The sequence below is a fragment of the Motacilla alba genome, chromosome Z, assembly GCF_015832195.1.
Source record: "Motacilla alba alba isolate MOTALB_02 chromosome Z, Motacilla_alba_V1.0_pri, whole genome shotgun sequence".
In the NCBI taxonomy this organism is placed as follows: Eukaryota; Metazoa; Chordata; class Aves; order Passeriformes; family Motacillidae; genus Motacilla; species Motacilla alba.
Genome location: NC_052046.1, coordinates 75,172,140 through 75,189,164, shown reverse-complemented (window position 1 = coordinate 75,189,164; position 17,025 = coordinate 75,172,140). Strand labels below are relative to the sequence as shown.

At 48.4% G+C, this 17,025-nt stretch overlaps 2 protein-coding genes across 5 annotated transcripts in view; both read left to right on the top strand.

Moving 5' to 3' along the window:
• The first annotated feature begins 831 nt into the window (after positions 1 to 831).
• Positions 832 to 15,859, top strand: CCDC125 (coiled-coil domain containing 125). Its single transcript, XM_038125600.1, has 13 exons — positions 832 to 1,165; positions 1,394 to 1,776; positions 2,843 to 2,901; positions 3,459 to 3,545; positions 4,367 to 4,450; positions 5,888 to 5,973; positions 7,570 to 7,652; positions 8,188 to 8,303; positions 9,827 to 9,998; positions 11,120 to 11,253; positions 11,770 to 11,868; positions 12,632 to 12,842; positions 15,846 to 15,859. The coding sequence occupies exons 2-13, from the start codon at positions 1,506 to 1,508 to the stop codon at positions 15,857 to 15,859; spliced, it is 1,416 nt and encodes a 471-aa protein (XP_037981528.1). The 5' UTR covers positions 832 to 1,165; positions 1,394 to 1,505.
• Positions 12,781 to 17,025, top strand: part of ZFYVE16 (zinc finger FYVE-type containing 16) — a 26,668-nt gene continuing 22,423 nt past the window's right edge. For 3 of the 4 annotated variants that reach the window (XM_038125453.1, XM_038125452.1, XM_038125450.1), the window contains exons 1-2: positions 12,781 to 12,897; positions 15,846 to 15,921. The gene's annotated coding sequence lies outside the window, so the exon portion shown is untranslated. The remainder of the gene's footprint in view (positions 12,898 to 15,845; positions 15,922 to 17,025) is intronic. The other variant, XM_038125451.1, reaches the window with a different exon arrangement.

The window sequence follows — 17,025 nt, the reverse complement described above, 5'->3', positions numbered from 1 at the left end:
TTTTGGTGACTCTTGTGGGGCGATACTGCAGCAGAAAAGTGATGATACTATAAACCAAAACGGTGAAAAATAGTGTTTCCTTGGGGAATTGGGCAGCTGGGGCAGAGCTTGGCCGAGAGCAGGAAGCAGGTGGGGGGATTGTGTGGGGCTGTCTGGACAGCCCCAGCCCTTGAGAACACTGGAGTGACCACGCCTGGTCACGTCTCCACGCGGCTCCAGGGCTGCAGTGTGGTAAAAAACAGTGATGAAAGCCAGAAATGAGCTCAGGAATGAGCAAACCTGTGAGATACCAAGCTGTGTTTCGTGTCAGGTGCACACAGGCAGGTGTGATTGTGGGATGTGTGGAAACTGAACATGGGACAGTTAAAAGACAAATTCTAATAAAGAACTGAGGGAGTAAAGCATGGAAGAAGGCCTTTGAACCCATCCTTTGTTTGCAATTAACCTTTATAGCATCTGAATTAAAGCTTTAAGGATGCTGCTGTTTGACAGGAACTTTCTGCTTAAACAGCTTTGCAATAATAGCCCTTTGAAGTATAATTTTAGAATATTGCTTGTAGTAAGGAGCTTTGAAAAGATAAGTTTAGAATGTATGTAAAGGAAAGATGCTTATCTCAACACCTTAGCAAAACAGTAAAAAGCAGCTTGAGAAAGGAAGATGAACATCAACCCAAGAATTGATAGCTTCGACCAAGGGAAGCTGGACATCACTGTTATGAGATTTATAGTCTTTGCAATTAAAAGGTGGGCCCACATCTGGAGTCTGGACCGCACCAGCTGGGAGACCTCTTTCTTCTTTGGGAAGCCAGACCCCACCATCTGGGAATACTCCTTTCTGGGGTACATCCTGAGAAAAACTAACTCACAATAGTGTATAGAATTGTGATGTGAAGATTTGGAACAGAAACTGCTGAGAAGGCGTGTGTGCACCCCTAGAAATACCTGTGAGCCCCAACCATCGGGTGCAGCTGGAGGGAAACCTTCCCCCACTGTACCCAGCGCTGTTTGCTCATCCTTTACCCCATTAATTAATAAATTGATTGCTGCTCGAATATTAGCCCAGTCAAGCTGCTTGTTTACACCCAACCCCTCCTTCCGAGCAGCCTGCGGGCCGCTCCCGGAGCCGCCCCGGGGCGGGACCGCTCCGCCGCCGGCGGCCGCGCAGGTGGGTCGGGGTCCCGGGCGGGGCCGGGGGTGTCCCCGAGGGGTATCCCCGAGGGGTATCCCCGTGGGGTATCCCCATGGGGTATCCCCCAGGGGTGTTCCCCCCGGCCGGGGTCTCACCGCGGGCGGCAGCGGTTCCGCCGGTCGCGGCTGCCGCCGCCTCGCGTTTCCCTCTCGGCGCTCGTCCTGCTGCTGCGAACGCGGAGTTTTCCGGGTTTTTTTTTTCCAGAGGAAATCTGGCCCTTGCTGGAGGCGCTGTTCGCCGGTAGGTGAGGGGCCCTCCGCCAGGAAAAAAGCCCAAAGCAACCGAAACCCCGCAAAAAAAAAAGCAGGAGGAGGAGATGGAGGAAGCAGAAGAGGATGACATGACGTGTGGCGACCTGGGGAACGGACTGGGGAGAAGACCGGGAGGTGTTTATGAAGGGGAAAACGTACAACATTCCTATTCAGTTAGATCTAGGAAGGGTTCTGGGAAGACTTGTAATCCCCCCTTGCCAGCAAAGGTGGCAGAAGAAGGCGATGCTGCAGCTCTTCCCGCTCCAAAACGAAACAGCTTCCACGACGGATCGCTCAAAAAACCTGCCTCTAGTTCCACACGGCAGAATAGCTGTGGTAAGAGTAACTTGGAAGTTAATTATTCACCACAGGAAAAGGTTTCTGTTAGTGGAAGGGAGCCGCTCAGGTGCCCCGAGAAGTGTCATTAAATTCAAACCACTTGCCAAAATCCCTGCAGGGCGCTGGGATCCTCCACCTTCCGTGAGCAGCAGAATTGCTTCTCAGCGGTGAATCCTCAGTGGCCATTCTTATGTAGAATGTCCAGGTTTGAAGTGTTTAGTTGTGCGTTTGAAAGCGACATTTACGGGAGAGCATCCTGGGAGAGCATCCCGTGGTGGGCGCGCCTGCGTGGGTTTGGCTGTGTCTGTGAAGTTGCTTGGATTCCTGCTCTGAGCCAGTTAAAATCTTCCTAAAGACAGTTCCTGAAGCTTGTAGCTGAATATTCAAAATCTTATTTGCTCTTCAGTTGAAATCAGTGAATTGGCTTAAGTTAGGGGTTAGGAAGCAGCTTTTGGAACCTGCACTCTTCTTCCTTTTTTGTGAAGGCAATGCTGCTGTAAAAACAATCAAATGCAGGCAGTGCTGTTCATTACAGCATTAACTCCTGTTAATTTTTAATATTTTGACTGAGGCATTTCTGTGTAACTTCCTTATTTTTCTCCTTTGAACAATTCCCTGTTATTCTTTCCCCAGTAAGCTGAGCTGTCTCTGTCTCCTGAAAACTGCCCTTGCTTCTAAATAGTGCTAGCTGATGTTTTGAGTGTGGATGTTGAAAAGTTACAATCAGAAAAGAATATAGACTTTTTTTTTTTTTTTTAATCAAGATGGCAATTTTGTTGGCTTTATTTTAAAAGGAAGTTGTAAAATGTTTGCCTTTACTCTATGTCTTTTTACAACAGACATTTTTCCCCCATTTCACTTCTTCAACTGTGAAGCAACAGTTGAAGCTTGTATTGATGGGTTTCTTCAATCTGTTTATTAGCTCCACAAGAAAAAAAAACCCCACAACACAAAGATGGAAATTCACCTTTGTATGTGACCTGTTTTCAGGGTAAAATCCTCACTTTTTTTTGTTTAAATGTCACAATATCTTATCATTTATTATCCTCCATTGATCCTACAGAATCTAACACTGAAGTGTCAAACAAGGAACTGAAGCAACAACTCCGGGAAGCTCTGGAGGTTGGTGAAGTGCTGCTCTCCAAACCTGCATTTCCCTTCCATGTAGCAAGAGGATCTTGGCGTGCTGGGAGACTTGGGTGCACCCAGGTTCTTGGAATTACAGCAGGAGTTGGAAGCTTCATTAAATTTGGTGTCAGGGAATCGTAGTGTGAGGTGTGCTTTATTATCTGGGGGGTGTGTTTACAAAGTATTTATAAAGATGGGGAGAATATTGAAGGTACTGTTGTACTTTTCTAGCAGATGTTTATGTTTCATTAAGCTTTGGGGATTGAAAATGTGGAGTGTAAGCAATCTTTGGATGTTTAGTTAACAGTACATCTTGATTTTACTGTGGTTAAATGTGTTGGCATCACAGCCTCAGCTGACTGCAGCTGTAAAAATACACGTGCCACATGCACTGTGCTCTCTAACCTCAGGTGAGCCCATGGAAAGACATCGTGCAGGTGAAACAGAGGTCTGTTTTTTAAGGAGGGCAAATTTACAGTGGTTTGACAGCTGAATCTTAACAGGATTACCTTGGCTTTTACTCAGTGTATCTGCATTGTGTTTTACTTCAGGAGCTTGAAATTCTGAAAGTTGAGCTTGAGGCGTCTCAGAGACAGCTCGAAGGAAAGGATGAAGCCCTGAGAATCCTGCAGAGCATGGTAGGAGCTGTTCAGAAATCTCTTGGTGGCAACAAGGAAAGCAGAGGAAATCTTCTGCTGTTCCTCATCAAAACCTCAAAAACCTTCAGGCCCTCCCAGGGCTGCAATTTACATCATGGAGTCTGCAAGTGTCTACAGACTCTCCTCTACAATTTACTGCAACCAGTGTGTTATTTAAGAAGACTTCAGTGTTGTGGCAATTCTTATAATTTTATCTTTGGCAATCCCTGAGGATTTATCTACTAAAGATAAAATTAAGGCCTTTCTCCAGTCCCTTATATTGAAGATTTAGGCAGTGCTTGGGATCCTGCTGCAAAGCATGAGTATTTTGAGTTGGCTGCTCCATCTGCTGCCCTAGAGGACAGCGTGCCTTAAATGTCAGGTTGCTCTTTTGTTCACCCTTTGTAGTATTTTTGTTCTCCCTCACAACAAATTCTGCTGAAATGGGTTCCTGGAATGTGGCCTGCTTACATAACGCGTTTCCAGCCGTGTGGCTTCCACCATCCCATATTTGCAGCCAGTTGGGCCTGAGGTGTGCTGTGACCCAGTTGTTCCAGGTGTGATTTCCTGCACGAGCCCTGAGTGAGGCGCAGGATGATGCTGCACTGTCAGCAGCAGAGCTTCTGGGCTTGAAAGCCAAATTTGTGATGCCACTTAGACTTGAGATCAGAACCCTCTGGGGCCCACGAGGAGGCTGCTGGTGTTTGTAACTCTGGTGTTTGGCTATGGATGTGAAAACGAAAATTAGCTCTGTTTAATCACAGCATTTGGCAGAGCTGCATTTTGGGTTTTGCTTTGGTTGGTTGTTGTCAATTTTGCAGGCAGTCTTTGATAAAGCCACGAGCCACACAAAAGCAATGCTTCAGAAAACCGAGGAAGAAAAGAGGACTCTAGAGAAGGTAAGTGTGGGTGCTTCCTTCACACAGAGAAGCCCTTGGCTATTGAAAAGGGGTGATCAGACTGTCTGTTTAAATCAGTGCATGCCTGACATTAATTCCAGGGGTTTTGTGAAAGGAGTTCCTGTTCCTTTTTAGTAGAAAGGGAAATATTAACTTAGCTATTTGGATCTAGGCCTTTTCATGCTATAATAATAATAATAATAATAACAACAATAATATTGTAGAACTGCCAGAGCTCCTCCTGCACCTTGGTTGTGGGTTTCAGCTGCTCAGAGTGAGCTGCACAACTCCTCAGACTCATGTGAGGCTTCCCAAGGACCCTGAGGAATGGGTGTGATGGTGTTCGAGGGACCCAGGAGGAGGGAAGAGATGAGAATCTTCATGTTTCAGAAGGCTGATTTATTATATTATGATATTATAGTATATTAAAATGCTGTCCTAAATCTGTGCTACGGAATAGAGAGACAGGATTCATCAGAAAGCTAAAAAGGAATGAGTAAAAGCTTGTGACTGCTCAGAGCTTTGACACAGCTGGACTGGGATTGGTCATCGAGTAAAAACAACTCACATGAGAGCAATCAAAGGTGCACCTGCCACATTCCACTGCAGCAGGGAGTTATTGCTGACATTCCTTTTCTGAGGCTTCTCAGGAGGAAAAACCCTGGCAAAGGGATTTTCATGAAATATGACTATTACTGTGGGTCTTCAGGGCAGTCAGGACTTGGTGAAGGGAAGGAGAGATCTTGACTTCATTTCAGAAGGCTGGTTTATTATATTATGATATATATGACATTAAAAAAAAAAACACACTATAACTGTACTACAAGGAACAGAGAGAAAGATTCATCAGAAGGTGAGACAGGAACAGAAAGGAATGAATAACAAAGTTCTGTGACTCCCAGAGAGTCCGAGAGCTGCTGCCTCCTGGATTGGCCACCAAGCAGAAACATCCCACACGGACCAACCGAGGAAGCACCTGCTGCATTTCACAATAACAGATAACAAATTGTTTACACTTGAGGCTGAGGCCCTTCAGCTTCTCAGGAGAAGAAAATCCCAGCAAAGGGATTTTCATAAAATATCACAACCACAATATGTCGGTGACAGAATGGGTGCGCAGTTGGAGCGGGGAAGGAGGAGGCAGGTGGTGTAGAGCTCCCTCGTTAGACTGAGCTTTTTGCTTTGTTCATCCTACTGCTGCTCTGTTCCACATCTTGGAGGTGGGACAGCCTGGGTTTGTCTTGGTTGGAGGCCTCTGGAAGGATTAGTTGTGATCAGAGCCTGGGGTCCCCAGGCTGGTGGTGCAGAAACTGCGGTGTTTGGTACCGGTTTTGTTATTTGATCTCAGATTGTCACTGAGATCTCTGCCAAACCCAGCACCCCTGGCACCCTTCTGAGGGGAACCCTGTGATGAGCTGCTGCAAGTGTGTTTTGTTTCTACAGGAAATAAATATTTTGCAGTGGGAAATTGAGTTTGATCAGGACAGATTTAAAAACGTAGAGGACGCCTGGACGGAAAAATATGACAGGTATTTGGCTTGCACTGTGTATCACTGGGGCTTTCGTTTGATTGCTTAAAATTTCACTGAGTGCTCTGTGCCATCTGTTCTGTGTTCCAAACTTGCTTCCTCAGGTTCTTTGGGGGTTTAGTATTTTCCCAATTTCCCTTCCAAATTCTGGACGATTTTGATTTTTCACACTAGTCACATTTGTATTTTTCAGTTAAAACTTCTAGATGTATTGTCCTGATTTTTTTTTTTTAAGCTGTCTGTAGGCTGGCTTTGCTAGGCTGAGTTTTTTTAATTGTATGATGTTAGCCAGGTGGGGACTGATTATCCTTATTTACCTAAACCATAGACGAGGCAGAGAAAATAATGGTATATGCACGCCCGTGGAAATACAATTTCCTGGTTAATAATTTCTTTATTGTCTGGCACTGTAGGTCTGGGCATGAGTACAAGTGAAATGCAGAGCTTAGAGAGAGGCTGATCAAGAGGTTCTTTGTTGAACAGGAGTCACTCTGGGTGGACAGCAGGTGTGGCTGGGCAAGAAGAATGTGCCAGAGGCACTAAACTGATTATACATGACAGACCTTGAGAAATGGGACCAGCAGGCTCACCCATCTACGAGTAGAAACTGTATCTCTGAAGTCTACCCATCAGAGTTGTTTCTGTCATTACTTGTTATTATTATTGCTGTCGTTTTCACACTTCAGAATGTGCTTTTATTTAGATATGTTTCAGCTTCGAATCGAATAAGCCACAAGCTTGCAAGCTGTTCAGAGACACATTTGCCTCTTGAAAGGCTCTCTGGCTTTCCTGACTGAGTAGGTTGGAAGTGTGCAGTTTGGAGCCACCAAACTGGTGTTGGCTGGTGGAAGACACAGCCACAGCTTCAGAACACTGACAGCCAGGGGCTCAGCCCACTTTGCACAGCATCTCATACTTTCCTGGTAGTTCTCTGACATCCGAGGCAGCAGGACAAGAAAAATGTGCATTTTCCTTTGTTTTTTTTTTTTTCCCCAAGTGAAATAATTCAGGCTAGGCTGCGTTTACTGAGAGCTGAGATGCACCAAATAAATTGTATTGCTTTGACATTTAGGACGTCGGATTGCCACTGTTCTGTTCAGGAGGGAAATGCTTCAAGGAAAAATGCATTATCAGTGTGTATTGTGTGTTCTCACGTTGCAGCACCTGAAGGCACAGCTGTTCCAGAAAACAGGATTCAGGCTACAGGAAGTTTACAGACCAGAGCTGCCGCTCCTCTAATATCACTTTTGTTCCTTCAAGGAAATAGGAAATTTCTAGCAAGAGTTTCAGAGGTTCATAATTACCAGTTTCTTTGCATTTCCAAATGGAGATGTGGCACTTAAACTCATCTCTTGTTGAAGCTATGGGCACTGCCTACTTATACATGGAGGTTTTGTTTTGTTTTTTTAAAATTTATATCTAGTACTCAACTCCTTTCACTTTTGATTTTTTTTATTCTGTCTTTCAAGTAATCCTAATTTTAATTTGCAGAAATATTAGATACCATCTTTTAACAGGTTATTTTTTTAAATTATTGAGTGCCCACTTAAAAATGTTTTTTAAAAATACAATAAAGCCATTTTCTGACTTCTGCAGGATATACTGTGAAAATGCAGCTCTTAAGGAAGCGTTGAAACTGAGGACAGAAGAAGTTAGAACACTTAAGGCTGAAAATGCAAGTAAGCCAACAGCAGCTATTGCTCTGAACACACTGCTTTTCAGGAATAAATCAGGTTTTAGCTGTGGTGGAAGATTTCTGTGGGGATCTTGTCCTGGCAGCTGATCTTAGCAGATATGCAGAAGCCTGGGAATTAAACTGGAAAGGGCAGCCACTGAATCAGGGGGCTCGAGTCCTTTCCTTTACTTTTGCCTTCCAAAAAGCTTTGAAATAGCTGACTTAAATCATTACTTACCCAGCGTTGTGCTGTTCTGCATGAGAGGCTGCCTGACTTTTGAGGGTACAAGGAGACCCAGCGCTCAGTCCTGAGGCAGAGCAATACAGGAAATGGTCTCTCTCTAAGTGGGCCATCACTTCTCTGGGAGAACGCAGAAGGAGAAACTACTGGGAGATGAGTTTCTACTCCTACGGTCTCATCTTGTTCCCAGACTGATGCTTGAAGTGTAGAACTGCTTCATTCGGGTGTAGTTGAACTCGGAAATTAAGAAATCGGAGCGGCAGATACTTGTAATCTCTTCCTTTGTTTTATTTTGCAGTCCTGAACCAGCAGTGCTTGGAATTCCTTGCAATGCTAGACGTGAAACAGCAGAAGGTTTTTCAGGAGAACATGATGTTCAACAAAAGTGACATCACTGATTTCACAGGTCTTGAGGTAAGTATTGCCTGCGCGTTTTTCCAAATGGCTGCTTCAGAGATATGTTAAACACATAGAGAAAAATCATTGCTCATTGCACATCCTTTTATTCGAACCCATTTTTAGCTTATTAGCACACGCCTTTGCGTGCCTGTTAATCAGTTTTCCTCTTCCTGGTCCACCTTGCAAAGAAACATCGGGCAGAAGAAGGCAGCAGGCTGTTTTTCACAGGCTGTGGTGCTTATTTTTATTCTCCCTAGCACTGAGAGCCTGCTTGCTCGTGCTGTAGTGAGCCCAGCGTGGCCCCAGTGAGGGCTGCAGGGTGTGCTCACCCACCAGTCAGGTTTTGCCTGGAAACACAGCTCTCACTGGGAGCCATTCCCCTTCACCACCTGGTTCAGGGGGGGTTTCTTTTCCTCCGTGAGCAGACCCTTGACCTCTGGCTCGTTTGGGTTTTCAGCTGGCAGTGCTCGGAGCCTGCGCCTGCAGTCCTGCCGAGGGGCAGCCCTGTCCCTGTGCCAGAGTGGCAGCTCTCACTCGGAAGCAGCTCCTTCATCTCAAGCAGGAGGTGACAAGGCCTGGCAGGGTGGGGACGAGGAGGGGGGTGCACCTGCACCAGTCCAGACAAAGCCAGGAACACCCAGACACTGCTTACACAAACCACAATGGATCTCAGAAACACTGTGAAGTTTGTTTGTGGTGCTTGTGATGCCACCATTTTAGCTGGTAGAAAAAAAAATTGTAATTGTATCTTCTCAGATTGACCAGTTAAAAAAAAATAATTTTTGCATTCTTTTTCCTTCTCCCCATGTTTTTTTAATCTGAAAAAAGAGAACACGCCCTAAGTGTGTGCCCTACACGAATGTACACACTGTGCATGTGGACTGGCACTGAACCTTTCCCTTCCTTCCTGGCAGTGCATTTCACCCCTCCCTTGTGGGCATCAGCCCCCACAGCCCACTCACCCAGCTAGGGCAGCAAGCTGATCTGGCTGGAAAATATCTATTTATGTCACACTTACACCAATGACATGAATTCCAGGCTCCTGATTTTTTTTCTATTTAGTGAAATCGTGTGGATTTAGAATTTTTCTTCTGTTTTGTATTTGGTTCTGCAAATGAGGTGGGCATCCTTGTGGTCCTGCTGCAGAACTTCCAGGTGACTGACTGGTTTTGAAAATAGGTGCTGGCCTGTCCCTTATGATCCCTGACATGAGTTCCAATCTCTCGCTCCTTTTTCTCTTGGCCTGGCTGTGATGGGACATTATTTCCCTCCTCGAGCTCTCGTAGATGTGCAGAGATTAAATAAATACACAGAGATGATTGTGTAGGCGGCTGGGGGTGTGAACATTTGCAGACAATGAAGAGTAAGGACTTTAATACACGTTTCAAAACACATTTCTCCACACGTCAGGAAAACCCTTTGGTTCCTGCTGCTTCCTTGATTGTATTTACTTGCAAGCTGTCTGCGTCTTAATTTAAAATCTGCTTTTGCTTCCGAATCAGCTAATACCCTTTAAATTTCCCCTGAACTAAAACCAGGCGGAAAATCTGAAGAAGAGCAAGGACGAAGCGTACATCACGGCAGATGCCTTCAGAATTGCGTTTGAGCAGCAGCTGATGCAGAGGCAGGAGCAGGCCCTGAGGCTGGCAGAAGTGATGAACCTGAAGAAGGAAACCAGATTTGCAGGCTGGAGGCGCCTGCGGGGCGCTGGTAGCTGGGCAGTGTGGGTTTTTTTGGGGAGGGCTGGCTGGCAGAGCAGCGAGCAGAGGCTCCTCTGCCCGTGTTGTGGCTGTGTGCTGGGGGCTCAGCTGCTGGTTTGTGTGCTACCAGCAGCTGCTCTGCTGTTCGGGGTTCTGTTTCACATTACCTCTATGGAACCGTTGGGAAAGGGGAACTTTTTTTTGCTCCAAATGGGGTATTGAGCAACCTGGTCTAGCGGAAGGTGTGAAACAGTATGAGCTGCAAAGTCTCTTCTAACCCAGGCCACTCCAAAATTCACTGGAGTACTGAAGAGATTTTTTTGTTTCCTTAAACATTTTTAGCCTTTTATTACGCATGTCTATCAATATTAGTGTTTATTAGTGTTCTTACCCTAATACAGAGTTACAAAGGCCTGTGTGAAAGAGGAAGAATTCCAGTCGGTAAAGTAGGAATAATTGTAATAATCTTCTTAAAAAAAAAAAAAAAAAGAAAATAAAGGGATAAAGAGTCATATTTAAGTGCTTACATCATAGCCAGAACCACTGCAGACTTTAGGAACAATATATTTGTTTTGACTGTTGGCCAGGAGGTGCCAGGCTTGGAAGTGTGGTGTGTCTCCCAGATTCCTTGGGCACTCCTGGGGTGTAGCACTACAACAGCACAACCTTGAGTAGCTGTTTCCCCTACAGTGCTTTCAGGCTCCATTACCTGGCACAGCTGTTCCTTACTTTTAATGTGTTTTACTAGTTCTGGAATTATCACAAACTTGCAAGTCTGTGGCCTGTATCAGACAATATTTTTTATTTTTTAAGCTACTTGCGATGTAAAAACAGACTACCATGAATTATTGTTTACCTAGAGCATCGAAAGTGTATTTTCCATAGAGAAAAAAGAATTCTCAATGTGGCCACGTGTAAGGTCTGTGTAGCCTTTGTGGGACAGCAGGAGCAGTGGGAGAAGCTGCAGTGGGAGAAGCTGCAGCTCGTATTGCCCTTTTTTATGGGATCGTTACATGAAATTATTTTAAGTTATTAATTTTTTTTAATGGGATCCAGGTTTAGAAGTTTCTCCCAAAGCTGTTTTGCCCTTCCTGAGCGGTTCTGCAGCTGACTCACCTGTGTTTTCCACAGAACGCATCAAGCTGGAAGGGAACAAGAGCAGCCTGGGACAGAAGCTGTCCAGCCTGCTCTCCTCAGAGGGGGACTGCAGGAAGGTCAAGGAGCTGGACAGCGCCCACGAGATCCTGAGGATGCTGATCGATCTGGTCAGTGCCTGGTTCACCCCTCGGGAGCGTGCCTTGGCTGGGTTCACAGCCCGATGTTGTAAATCAAGGTCAGCTCTGACGAGGGGAGAGAAGTCGGTGCATCTGACTCCGTCTTATCAGAAGGCTGATTAAGTAGTTTATTACACTGTATTATTCTGTACGTCTAAAGCTGAATCTGCCATGCACTGGCTCTTGCTCACAACTGCACTGCACTGCGCTCATCCTCTGATCCTTCCACGAGTGTCCCGTGTCTGTCAGCAGACAGTCCCGACACAGACACACTGACAGGCCAGGGAACAAAACATCCTCACTTTGGGTAAACAATCCACATTGCATTCTACTTTGGCACAACACAGGCGCAGCAAGGGATAAGAACTGTGTTTTCTTTCTCTGATGTTCTGAGAATGTGAATCCCAGAAATATTCTTGGGAAAAACTGTGCCCTGCTTTTCCCCGTGAGGAGAAAATGTGGCAGCTCCCTGAGCCGACCACAGCCTGCTCTCCTTTCTCTCCGCAGGTGAACGACAAGGAGGAGGCCCTGGCGCACCAGCGCAAGGTCAGCTACATGCTGGCCCGGGCGGCGGAGGCCGGGCTGGGGCAGGACGGGGGGCACACGGCAGGAAGGCATCGGCTCGGAGCCCCATGTCCCCCGGCCGCCCCTCACGGCGCCGGCCATGGCCGCCTGCCCCTCGGGGGAGCGGCCGCCGCGCGGCCGAGGCCGCGCTCCTGGCCCTGCGGCGTGGCTGAGGGGCTGCGTGAGCTGTGGCTCTAGCGTGGGGCGGCGCGGCTTTGTGAAAAAGAAGATCCTCTGGAAACACCAGGAGCTGTGCTGTGATGGCGGCGCTGGGGGGAGAGGGGCGGCTTCACCGGCTCCCTCGGGGAAGGGTCTGCTGGGCCTGGGCCTTCCTGAGCCCAGGGACGGAGGGACAGTGACATCACTGCGGGTGTGATGTCACGGGACAGGCAGGGACAGGGCCTGAGGGGGGCTGGTGAGAGGCAGTGATGTCACTGTGAGGGGGGTGATGTCACCGGGACAGGGCCTGAGGGGGGCTGATGGAGCGGCAGTGACGTCACTGTGAGGGGTGTGATGTCACCGGGACAGGCAGGGACAGGGCCTGAGGGGGGCTGATGGCGCGGCAGTGACGTCACCACGGTGTCTGAGGGTGTGACATCGCGACACCCGGACGGGAGGGGCGTCCCCTGCCGGCGGGGTACGGTACCAAGCTGGGGGGTGTGACCACCACGGGCGGCTCCGCCCAGTCTCGCAGGCCCCGCCCCCTGATGTCAGGCCTGTCGGCGACTCCGCCCTCCTGCGCTGTCAATCACAAACACGACCACGTCCATCTCACCATACCACGCCCTCTCCGGCTGTCCCTCAGACGTGTGGCCCCGCCCCTTTTCCCCGGGCCGCGCCCCACGGCGGCCGTGGCGGGAAGCGCACGCGCAGGGCGGGGGTGGGCGGTGACGTCGGGCGCGGGCGCGCAGGCGCGCTGCGCGCAGCGGAGGGTCCAGGCCGCCGCCCGGAGCCGCCGGCGGGGCTGGGGCGGGCCCTGAGGGGAGACGGCCCCGAGACGGCCCCGAACCGGCCGGGTGAGGTCGGGGCGACGCGGCTGTGGGAGTCTGACCTCGGCCCGAGGTTGCCTGGGTGGGTTATTGTTGCCCACGGAGTCTTGTGGGTGTTAGTGGTGTTACTGCTTACTGCTGTTTTTATATACGGTATATCGAGTATGGTGTATATACAGAGAGTGCTGTGTAGGGTGTATGGAGAATATATACGGTGTAAAATAGACGGGATAATTTTACAGGTTATGTGGAATACATGTGTGGGGTATAGAGCGGAAACACAGTCGTACACTGGACACTTAGAGAGTGTGAATCATTTTGAGTCTATGTTTACATACGAGCAGTACAGCCTTTCCGCTGGGCACCGCGGGCTCTGCCGGGCCTCTGCAGCCCCAGGGCCATTTTCTGTCCCGGGTCACACTGCTGGGTTGGGTCTGTCTGCTGGTACCGGCAATCAGAAGCGGCCTGTCCCGCCTCCAGTTCGCTGTCTGGGCTTCACAGCGGAATAAAGAATCTGCTGGAGAAGCTCTAGAGAGGGTTTGGGCTCTGCAGCATCGTGTGCTGGGCCGGGCCTGGGCCGGCTGCAGAAGGGAAGGCTGAGGGGGGATCCCGTCCATCCATGCCAGCATCTCCAGCGGCTGCCGGAGCACGGGCCGGGCTCTGCTCGGCGCTGCCGGGGCCAGCAGCAGTGGGCAGCGAGCCCAGGGCAGCGAGTGGCAGGCCAGCAGCGGGGAGAGCTCGTGTGCATGGAGGGGCAGAGCCCTGGAGTGTCCCTGTGTGAGACATGAGACAGGCAGCTCCAGAGGAGCCCTCCAGCCCCGTAATTCAGGCATTCTGTGGTTCTCTGGGTGGTGCGAGCAGTGCTGCTCGCAGTTCAGGGTTTTGTGGGTGGACGAATGGAAGAAATCCTCGTTAGCTGGAGGTGATGCGGGGTGGAGCTGCGAGGGTGGCAATGTCCACGCTGCTGGTGGACTTCTGTCCTTCTGAAGAGTTTGTGTTTAACTGACGGGATGGTGTTCTCCAAACAAGACAATCCGTTGCGGTGTGTCCTGTAACGAGCTTGTCCATATATGTGTGAAAACTTCTGCAGCTTTTTGTTCACCCCACGATTCAGCTGCTGAACTTGCCGTGGCAGCAGCCGCCCCAGCTTTTGGTTCGCACGATTATTTGTTCTGCTCAGCGAGAATAATGTCTGTTTCTATTTAAATTTTTCATGCAGTGTTTCTTCAGTTGTGCTGAGCTTCTCCATCAGGTTGATTGCTGATCTGTGGGCAACTGTTCCCTTAAGCTTTTTGTCTTTAGGGCTTCAGGCCTACGTGTGGTTGTATGGTGTTAGGGAGGGGTAAACAGCTGCTAGTTAATTCCTTCAGTGCCCTTGATGCCTTTTCCTTGATCTTAGAATTAAGAGTTAGACAGGGGTAAGGGATAAAATGGTTTTTATTTTGGTGTTTAACAAGGATTTTTATGGCGTTACAGTTTGTCACGTTGGAATATACCAAGTAGATGGAGTGTGCAATGGTTTATAGATTTTGACTGTATTATAGTATAGATTTATAGACTATATTATGGTATAGATTCTGTAAATTAGTATATTTAACAAAGACGTTTCAATGAGAGGTTAAAACAAATAGAGTGATTTTTTTTTTTTTTATTTTAAAGCATTTTTTCTTAGACAGGTGCAAGTTTACAGGATGTGTTTGAGAGGGCGTCTTGGTTTCTCAAGATGGTGTAAGGTTTCCTGAGGCTTGTAGGAGTTGAGTCTTTTGGCTTAGCAGAATACCGAGATTATGTTAAGATATTAGGCCTAAAGAATTACAGGAATGTGTGCTAAAGGCACTGGGAACATGTAAAAGAAAAGACAAAAACCATCCCCCTCAGTGAGGGAGAAGGGGCACGCTGTGCTCCATGAGTGTTCCACTGTCAACCTGGTGCCTCGTGCTCGTGTTCACACCGCAGGCTTCGCTCTGCCTGGGGCAGCTGCTGGGGTGGTGAGGTGGGAAAAGCATTTCAGCCCCCCTCCCGCAGTCCTTAGTTCAGCATTCTGCTCGGGCTGAATCTGATCATTAAACGCCGTGGTGCAGCTGGAGCAACGCAACCCGCGAGCAAAAACACTGCGGTTGAGGTGGTGGTCATCCTGGGGTCATCCCTCTGCAGGGTCTGGGAGTCGCTGCTTCCAGGGTGACCCCCAGATGTGTTGAAAGTCCTTTTCCCAGCCCGGCTGTTAAGGAGTCAGGACTCTTGGGCTGCAGTTCTCAGGGCTGTTCATTAATTGTTATCTGAACATTTTCTGCCTGGCCTGCCGCGATCTGCTCAGCAGCTCAGCCAGGGGCACGCTGCCCTCCCACGGGGCTGCTGCTGTCTGTGACACTAAAAACTACGTGTGCTGTATGTACAGTTCTGTTCCCAGAGCTGTCACCTGTGCCAGACAGTGACTGTCCACTCCAGACCAGTCTGGAAGCGCCAGCATCCCCCAAACCATGGGGGCCAGGAAGAAGAAGGAAGAAGGGCAGGGCCCGCCCTGATTCCTCCCCTTGGAGCCTCAGCAAAGTCCCAAACCCCCACGTACAGAATCCTCACACTGTTCCCTCACCCTGTGATCATTGCTGCTGTGCTCTCTAAACCTGTGTGACATTCAATTCTTCATGTGAGGTTGGCAGCTGGTTCCATGGCCACACTCAAAGCCTCGGGGGTCTGTGGCTGCACGCCAGGGTCTCTGACCCCCGGCCAGGGCCCGGCCCATCCAGGAAGGGCAGAGAGATGCCCGGGGCTCCGACAGAGGGGACTGTGGCCCTGCTTGTGTGCTTCTTTGCCTCCAAACCCCAGCTTGGGCTGCTGTGGTGTGGTTGGTGTAAAAGCAGGCCTGGCCTCTGCAGTGGGGATTAGCTGCAGCCAGCTGCATGTCTGGTGCTGTCTGTGTGTGAGTGCTGCACGGAGTGCTTTTCAGGGGGTCTCAGACATCAACAAGTAGCTTGTCTTCAGACCTTGAGTTGGTTAGCTGCTAATAATTAACCTGTGCGTTCTGTTTTTCAGGTTATCACCACTGAGAGCTGGTCACTGCCTCCGTTTGCAGAGTGTGTCTGGAAAAAAAGCCCTGGCAGTCCATGCTGTAAGTTGGCCACCCGGTATCCCAGCAGCCCTGTGTTATCTTCTCCCTTAAATCAGAGCGTGTTGAGAGATTCCCCAGGGGAATGGTGGGTTTGAGCTCTGGAACACGTGCCTGTTAGGAGGGATAAGTAATTCATGAGGGGTTTGGAGGAAGCCTTGGAGGCTGTGAAGTGTTTTTAAACGCCCTGCCGCACCCGCGGTCAGTGCAGTCATGGAGATCACAGGATTTGCGTTCCACAGTTAATAGCTAACACTTGTAACGGGGTGGAACTGCTGCCTCTGTTTCTGAGCTCTGCGTGGTGCTGTGTTGGGAGCGTGTCAGACCGTGTGCTGGAGGTGTAAGATGAGCCTGTTTAGACTCACAGCAGAGGTTTAGCTGGAGAAGTGACGTGTTCCAGTGTGCACTTTTGTGCTTTGGTTATTATTTTCCCATTTATATTTATATTTGGTTATTATATTTCCCATTTTCCCATAGCAGAGACAGACTGCTATTTTACCTGCAAGTCTCCTCTCACATAAATATTTAATCTATCTTTATCTGAAACAATATAGTCTTTAACAGACAGTGATTTAAATATCGCTTAAAAGTTTTTTATAAAGTCTATAAAATGGAGCTGGTGAGAGCCCAAAGTTGTATGTCTCCTTGCACTGTTAGGGACTCATTGCCTCAGATAAAGTTATAAGCATAATGTTTATTTTTAACAAATCTGTGAACCAGTTTAGAGAGTGTGTCGTGACTGTATTCAGAGCTCTAAAAAACAAAATCAGAAAACAAGAGTTTGTGTCTGCCTAAAAAACATCTGCAGTGGTGGTGCTCCTGGTTTCTGATAGTTAGAATATAGTGTAAGCCTTTTGTTAAAAGAATATGGTCAGAAGAAATGCAGTTTGCTGGAGCCCATGTTCCTTCCGACCTTCACTCAGGGAAGCAAGCAGCCATTTAATAAAAATGTGTCACCAGAGCTTTTTCATGCCTTCTAATCCAATAATGTAAACACTGGGACAGGCTGCAGGCAAATCCAGGCAGCAGAAAACAAAACTCGTTCCTCTTGCTGAGAGAGGGTTTGGAACATGAGAAACTAGAAGGGTTTTACAGTTCTTTGGTGAT

Coding starts and splice junctions, on each gene's coding strand:
- CCDC125 (XM_038125600.1), top strand. CDS start 1,506: ATGGAGGAAGCAGAAGAGGATGACATGACGTGTGGCGACCTGGGGAAC. Junction 9,999..11,119: donor GAGGCGCCTGCGGGGCGCTG/GTAGCTGGGCAG, acceptor TGTTTTCCACAG/AACGCATCAAGCTGGAAGGG. Junction 11,869..12,631: donor GGCAGGACGGGGGGCACACG/GCAGGAAGGCAT, acceptor GCTGTCCCTCAG/ACGTGTGGCCCCGCCCCTTT.